This window comes from Elephas maximus, chromosome 19 (genome assembly GCF_024166365.1).
Source record: "Elephas maximus indicus isolate mEleMax1 chromosome 19, mEleMax1 primary haplotype, whole genome shotgun sequence".
NCBI lineage: Eukaryota > Metazoa > Chordata > Mammalia > Proboscidea > Elephantidae > Elephas > Elephas maximus.
This window is the reverse complement of record NC_064837.1, coordinates 47,868,114-47,876,038: the sequence shown is the minus strand read 5'-3', so window position 1 is coordinate 47,876,038 and position 7,925 is coordinate 47,868,114. Positions and strand designations below refer to the sequence as shown.

Sequence of the window (7,925 nt, the reverse complement as noted above, 5' to 3'; positions counted from 1 at the left end):
TGTAAGTCATTAATTCCCATTTAGGACCTGGCCTATGCTATAGGCCCATGGTCTCAAATTGCTCTCAACATACCTGGAAGAAAGATCATATTATCCACAGCAAACTAAGACTATGATGCTTCACTTGCTGGAGACAATGCAATGTGTTGGCTTGGGCAAAGAAAGGAGAAATTCATTTATTACACTTTCTTATTCTTAGAGGGGTTTTTTATTCCTGAAGCCTGGAAGACAGGAAGAATTACTCATACTAAATTTGACCTGCATCACTATAATAAACTTGATAATACTCCACCCTGTCCCATTCCAGAGATTAAAAAAAAATAACCCCAAGGTAACTATCCATCTACAGAAATTGACACAGTAGGGTAAAGACAGTCATTACAAAAAAAAAAAAAAATGTCGCCCAATTATGGATAATTCATGATGAGCTGGCAAACATCATTTTGCTATGGATAGCAAAGTTTGTCCAGAAACACCCTAATAATGTGTATATAAAAGCCAACTAAACTGTTCAAATAGGGCATTCACCATCAGAGCTTCACTCTAGGAACAAACGCTCCAGTCTAGACACCATGTCTGTGCGCTTTTCTTCAGCATCCAGACGGCTGGGCTCGTGTGGAGGAGCTGGCTCTGTGAGGTTCTCCAGTGGAGGAGCTGGCTCTGTGAGGCTCTCCAGTGGAGGAGCTGGCTTTGGGGCTGGAAATGCATGCAGTGTGCCAGGCATTGGAAGTGGCTTCTCTTGTGCCTTTGAGGGCAGCTCATCGGCAGGAGGCTATGGCGGGGGGCTAGTCGGGGGAAGCGCTTCCTGTGCTGCTTACACTGGGAATGAACACGGCCTCCTCTCTGGCAATGAGAAGGTGACCATGCAGAATCTCAATGACCGCTTGGCCTCCTACCTGGAGAACGTGCGAGCACTGGAGGAGGCCAACGCCGACTTGGAACAGAAGATCAAGGGGTGGTATGAGAAATTTGGACCTGGCTCTTGCCGAGGTCTTGATCATGATTACAGCAGATACTTCCCAATAATTGAAGACCTCAGGAACCAGGTAAGAAACATAATGTCATGAGTGTTAACACCCATGAGTGTTTAGCCACACACATACACAAAATGTATACGCTATGGCAAAGAGCAGAGCTTTGCTCTCAACTTATAAGTGTTAGTAATACATTATTAATATTAAAAATAACCTATCTTAAAGCTCTAATCTTTGAATATGGCCTACCGATTATCTGGTATTAGATAAGCATGTTTATGCTTTTAGTAATGTTAAAATATCAAAAACTGCCCAGTGTCTCCAGCTATACATTTATCAGCTTTTCCATAGTTTTTTTTTATGGGCGTGGTGGGGTGTAAAAGAAGCCATATGTAAATGTCCCATTTTCAAAAGAATCAACATATTACTGAAGACAGAATGCCAGAAATATTAGTTTAATTTCAGAAGTGACTTCATTTCAAGGAAATTTGAAATGATTTTTTTTAATATTTCCTTGCTCTTATCTGACTCTTCATTTATCAGATAATTTCTGCAACTACAAGTAATGCCCATGTTGTCCTGCAAAACGATAATGCCAGGCTAACAGCCGATGACTTCAGACTAAAGTAAGTAACGCTGAAAAGAAACAGAAAAAAGCTACCTAAGCATTTCCTTCTTTTATTTAGATTACTTCAACTCCGCTCAGTGCTTTACTTTTGTTTGTTTTAAACCAAATGCATGTTGGAATGACTAGCTGAATTGCAGGCTGGAGCCTACTAGATTATGTGTTTGGGAAATTCGGGGCTAATGTAGATGAATGCCAAGGTCATACGAAAGAGAATTTTGAGTATTCCATTTCTCTTTCTTCCAAGAAATAAATGGATTGTTTTAAGGGTGCGCTAACTGAAGTTTTAAGTGTATTTTAACAGTTTTTACCTCAAAGCTAAGTTTGAGCTTTACAGTGATCTAAAAAGTGATTTGACTAATGTTACGGACGGAACTTGCAAACATTTTTCTAAGGTTTGAAAACGAACTGGCCCTTCACCAGAGCGTTGAGGCGGATATGAACGGTTTGCGCCGGGTCCTGGATGACCTGACCTTGTGCAGAACTGACCTAGAGATACAGCTGGAGACTCTCAGCGAGGAATTGGCTTACCTCAAGAAGAATCACGAGGAGGTAGAAGCTCTTCTTCCCTCACTTCCACAATCCACCTACCTCCCTACCAAAATTTAAGATTCATTTCAGATGAGAAATGTATCATCTTCAATTAATATTTAAGAAGGACCTTGTCAAATTCTCCATATGGCTTGGATTGTTTGAAATGTTTCTATCCACCCCCCTCAAAACAAACAAAAAAGTTTCTAAGCATATGGATCCTGTCCCTTTTGCTCTTTTAAAAATATTCCAATCCTAATTTGTTTAACCAAAACTCTTCCAGGAAATGAAGGCTCTGCAGTGCGCCGCTGGAGGCAACGTGAACGTGGAGATGAACGCGGCCCCGGGGGTGGACCTCACCGTCCTGCTGAACAACATGCGCGCTGAGTATGAAGACCTTGCAGAGCAGAACCGCAGGGATGCTGAGGCCTGGTTCAACGAAAAGGTAAAGCCACACTACGGCGCACTTACGTGTTACATGGTTAAGCCATTAGCACGCCTTATCACACCTCAACACGCCTTAACATACCTTAACACGTTTTCAGAGCGCATCGCTGCAGCAGCAAATTTCCGACGATGCTGGTGCCACCACCTCAGCTCGTAATGAACTTACTGAGATGAAACGTACGCTTCAAACCCTGGAGATCGAACTTCAGTCTCTTTCAGCCATGGTAAGTGAAAATCGCAACAGATTTGCTTTAGAAATTAAAAAAAGAAATTAAAGACAGCTTTCTTCCAAATGACATTTGATTTTAGTTTTTAATCACTACAGTGCTTGAAATAGGATACATTTGCATTCTGCCCACTAGAATCCTCTTTCCCTGAAAATTCCACCTAGATGCTAATAATTATGAAACGTTAGAAAACAGCAAATACACTTATTTTGGGATACTTGAAAAATAAGTTTTTACCCTGGATCTTCTCTTCCCAGTCCAGTGATCAAAATCTGCAGTCCACGGTGAGCAAAACTTCTTTTGCACCCCTCCTAGCGTCTTCATCTTGCATGCCTCCTGGCCTCCTAATTAAGAGCACTTCCAGGTTCCTTCTTAAGTGGCAGGAACAAGAAGCCAAGTAGAGCCATGAAGGTTGTCTATAAAGCTAAATATGCATAATGATAATAATAACCTTTTTCATTAAAGGTTTACCCAGCACTTTCGCCCACATATGAGCCTCACAATGACCCTGGGGCATGGGCAGGGCAGACATTATAACCCATGTCATTATTTCCTGAAGAAGAATCCGAAATTCAAGAAAGTTAAGTGATTTGCCCAGAGTCCCACAGCTGGATACGAAGGAGGCCAAATTTCTCTCCAAATTTCCTATCTCCAAATTCCGTACTTTTCCCACTAGGACTAGTAAGCCTCCAGAGTTTATCCACAGAAAAGACTGTGAATATGTATGAAATTGGGACTTTATATAAATACCTGTAGATGAAAGAATGAGGCACTCTCATCTCTGTTCAAAGTAAAACTACAGCAAGTGTCCCTCTGTGGATCTACATAAACACATTTGGATTCACAAGCCAATGAATCAAACTATTTAAAACCTTAAAAAGTAATTATTTTCTTTGGGTCATTCCACTTTTGGAAAGTTTATGCAATTTACTATAGGATTTTTTTTATATAGAAGAACTACAATCCTCATGAGACAAGGCCATTATATGATTAGAAATGAGGTAATAAAAGGTGTAGGGGAACTTTCATTCCCAGGGAAAGTAACAAATCCTGCCAGACTTTGAAAGCAAGGCTATGTGAGCAGTGGGGTGGTGTCTTTAGACTGTGCCCTGTGAGGAAACAATTTCATCTTTTCTAACCCACCTGGCCATGTGAGTAACATTCACTACCAACTGTGTCATTCTCAAATAGAAAAATCGTATGACATCTAATAGAATTCTCAAACAGAAAAATCGTATGACAACAATTAATCTTGAACATTGGTATGTTTTGGATGAATGTGGATATTTACAATATGTAAAGATAACTCTTCTAAATATCTCTTAAGTGCATGCCTTGCCATATTCTGAAAACAATATGTGACATTTTCTACTAAACCATGTCTTACAAATCCACAGAAACACTCCCTGGAGTGCTCCTTGACAGAAACCGAAGGCAACTACTGTGCGCAGCTCGCACAAATCCAGGCTCAGATCGGGGCCCTGGAAGAGCAGCTGCATCAGGTCAGAACCGAGACCGAGGGCCAGAAACTCGAGTATGAGCAGCTCCTTGACATCAAGGTCCATCTGGAGAAGGAGATCGAGACCTACTGCCTCCTGATAGATGGAGAGGATGGGTGTGTACTGCTCTCATTGAGAAACAATTTATTTTAAGGTTATTAAAAAAACACTAAGTGCCATGGAGTAGACTCCAACTCATAACAACCTCATGTGTATCAGAGTAGAACTCCGCTTCATAGTGTTTGCAATGGTTGATTTTTGGAGGTAGATTGTTAGGCCTTTCTTCCGAGGCACCTCTGGGTAGGCTCAAACCTCTAACCTTTGTTTAGCAGCTGAGTGCTTTTGCACCACTGAGGGACTCCCAAGGTTATTAAAGATTATTTAAAATTAAGCACAAAGTATGTACAGTTTAAGCCAGAACTCGACAGAATTGTCTTGTTTTGTCGGGTCTCGCAGCTTTTACGCCTTTGACAGGGTGTAGTCTTACCACTTTTCTGTCGATCTCTGTTAGTGGAAAATATTTGAGTTTTGCTTCTCTGACAAGTTTCCACGTTACACATGTTCCAGGTTTCACAGGTTTTACTGTATCTATGATCCAGATCATGTGTACGTAAAACCCCTTGTAGTGTTATTTCAGAATTTAGTGAGCTCCCATCTTAAGTCATTGTTTTTCAGTTTCCTCAACAAAAGACAGAAAGAAATAATTAATGCAAACTCTATATTTTTACAGCTCTTGTGTTAAATCCAAAAGCTATGGAGGACCAGGAAATCAGACAAAAGGTAAACAAAAGTTGTATTGAACATTCAGGGCTCACTCGTATATGTTTCAAATAATGAGTTAATTATTCCCCATTTATGAATTTGATAAATTCCAATAGCTCATATGTGTCATTCTAGATCCATCTAAAACCACCATGGTTAAGACAGTTGTTGAAGAAATAGACCCCCGTGGCAAAGTTATCTCATCCAGAGTTCACACCATGGAAGAGAAATCCACCAAAGTCATCAATGCCAAGAGTGAACAGAGAGTGCCTTCCTGAACTCCAGCCCCTCCAAAAGAAAAAAAAGAGCAGGTCCCTAAATTAAGCTGCCAAATTGAAACTAGGTTCCTAAATAAGGCCTCTTATTTTTCTGCTTTTCTTTCAATGAATTAAGACAAATGGTTTTTAGAATAGTAACATTTCTTTGATTTTCTCTATGGTGGTGTTTCAATAAAAGTTCTTCCTGTTGCAAGTCATCTTCACTGGTTCTGATTGATCTTTGCATTTTGAATATACCCCCCAATTGAAGCTGAAACTGGTTTTCCAATTCTTCTCTTTAATTCAATGGTCTTCACAAGTCAGGAGTAAATTTAACAGGTAGACTAGTTGGAGTCTTTTTCACATCTCTGTAAAATTCGAAATCTTCCTTCACATGCTAAGCTACAGACAATGAGGATAAAATAGTCAATAAAGTCCGGTCTCTGAGCTCAACACACTCACAGAAGTGGAAATAAGGAATTGAAGAACTGGAAATATCCTAAAAGTAAAGAACACCTATAAATAGTGGAATTTGAAGGTAGAAGGAAGAGAGAGAGTCTAGGGGAGAATGGTAATTGGAGAATTCCAGGGGGGGTCTTAATCACGTCTCCATGGGGGTGGGAATTCACCAGTACTCAGATTTTGCCACCCAAGACTAAAGACCAATGTGTCTCTCTTTCAAGTCAAATGTAACTTTCAGTGAAATAATATTTTGTGTTTACCGTCAATGAGCCTACCTCTCTAACTTGTGGGTCAAGGTTTGGTGAGGATCACAGGGGTGTAAACTCAGCAAAAAATTCTCCATAGGCTTATGTGAGGGTGAGGGAATTGGCTCTTCCATCCCAACCCGGTAACAGGATGACTAATGGCAGATTTTCTCTGTAAACAACACTGTATTACTGAACTCTGCAGAACTGGCTCAGGACAGTTGAGCTGCAATAACTTAAAAGCTGTCTTCCCTCCTCTCTTTCCTACATGTGCTTAATAGCATCCAAGTGACTCTAAGGCAAAACCTTGGTGGTATAGTGGTTAAAAGCTATGGCTGCTAACCAAAAGGTTAGCAGTTCAAATACACCAGGCTTTCCTTGGAATCCTTATGGGACAGTTCTATTCTGTCCTATATAGTTACTATGAGTCAAAATCAATTTGGCGTCAATGGGCTTGTTTTTGTTTCTTCACACCATATACCTTCATAAACCTATAAGCAGTTGATCAAAATCATAAGAAAACATCCTATCACATGGTTCCTTAATTAAAATTTTTGTCAGATTTATTTATTATTTTGAGATACCTGACCACCAACCAGTCATGCATCAGGGAATAAACTCTTTTAACTAACACAGGAATGAGTGGCTATATTCCGGACTTTTTAAGATAACTTCCAGGAAAGAATCAATAATCATTGATAACCAGCACTTACTATGTTATAGGCACTGTTCTAAGCATTACTTAATCCTTGGAACAATTCTATGAAGTAGGTACTATTTATCACCCTCATTTTGCAGGTAAGGATACTGAGGCAGAGAGTGGTTGAGAAATCTGCTCAAGGTCACCCTGCTGATAACTAGAGGGGATGGAGTGGTAATCCAGCCAGTGTGGTTTAGAGTCTATGTGCATAATCACTACCTAATACCATGCTAATTAGAGCCTTGGAGTCCCTGCGTGGTGCAGATGGTTAACGCTCTTGGCAGCTAATTGAAAGGTTGGAAGTTCAAATCCACCCAGAGGTGCGTTGGAAGAAAGCCTGGCTATGTACTTCCAGAAAATCAGTAATTGAAAACCCTATAGAGCACAATTGTACTCTGACACACGGGGGATTACCCTGAGTGAAAGCCAACTCTGCAGCAACTGCCACTGTGTCAACTCAAACACTTGTGTGAGGAGAATGCTGTGACGCCAACTTCCTTCTAGCGAGAGACAGGATAAAAACCTAAATCCAGTCAGTCCGATGTTAAATAAAATCGCCAGAGTTTCATGCTTCGAAAACAAACCAGGGAAGCCATTTTGTGGGAGGAATTTGCTCACCAGAATCCAATTCTCAGAAGAAACTATGATTCCAGTGACAAAACAAATCTCGTTCACATTCTACATTTGTAAGCTTATCTAAACTTAGCTAACAAATGTAAATGTGAATTTTAAACACTGACAAAAGACACTGAAGTCTGTTTGAAATAAAACATTAAATTTGTCAGGGGAAAAGCTAGTATAAGACAATTAGAGTAAGACAATGTAATTAAAAAAAAAAAAAAACTTTATCCAGAAATGAGGAGATATTAACACTCCATAGCTCCAGCTTCAATTCAATTAGTTTGAGCACCTAAAATACGCACATTATACAATGCTCTAACACCTAGTAGATTCTCAAGAAATGATAAACGGCTTTCTCCTCCCTCCCTTTTTTTAGTTGTTGTAAAAATACGTATAACACAACATTTGCCAATTCAACATTTTTCAGGTGTGCTATTTAGCAATTGATCATGCTGTGCAACCGTCACAAAGTGGTACATAAATAGCTGTTTCTTACCATGAAAAATAACTACTCTCAGGAAAGAAATATATAGAGAGAAGTGGCCCACAGAATGTTAAATCTAGCCCATACTCTA

The 7,925-nt window shown here is 39.9% G+C and overlaps 1 protein-coding gene across 1 annotated transcript; it reads left to right on the top strand.

The window, feature by feature from the left end:
• Window positions 1-572: 572 nt before the first annotated feature.
• On the top strand, window positions 573-5,468 carry LOC126061940 (keratin, type I cytoskeletal 27). The gene is made up of 9 exons (XM_049858823.1): window positions 573-637; window positions 668-1,046; window positions 1,518-1,600; window positions 1,995-2,151; window positions 2,414-2,575; window positions 2,676-2,801; window positions 4,202-4,419; window positions 5,034-5,083; window positions 5,201-5,468. Exons 1-9 carry the CDS (start codon window positions 573-575, stop codon window positions 5,341-5,343), a joined length of 1,383 nt encoding a protein of 460 aa, XP_049714780.1. The 3' UTR covers window positions 5,344-5,468.
• The last annotated feature ends 2,457 nt before the right edge of the window (window positions 5,469-7,925 follow it).

What these genes read in the sequence shown, in the direction of transcription:
- LOC126061940 (XM_049858823.1), top strand. Translation starts at nt 573, where the DNA reads ATGTCTGTGCGCTTTTCTTCAGCATCCAGACGGCTGGGCTCGTGTGGA. An exon ending in GGAGGAGCTGGCTCTGTGAG is followed by an intron (nt 638 to 667) that starts GTTCTCCAGTGG and finishes TGGCTCTGTGAG; the next exon opens with GCTCTCCAGTGGAGGAGCTG. An exon ending in AGGCCTGGTTCAACGAAAAG is followed by an intron (nt 2,576 to 2,675) that starts GTAAAGCCACAC and finishes ACACGTTTTCAG; the next exon opens with AGCGCATCGCTGCAGCAGCA.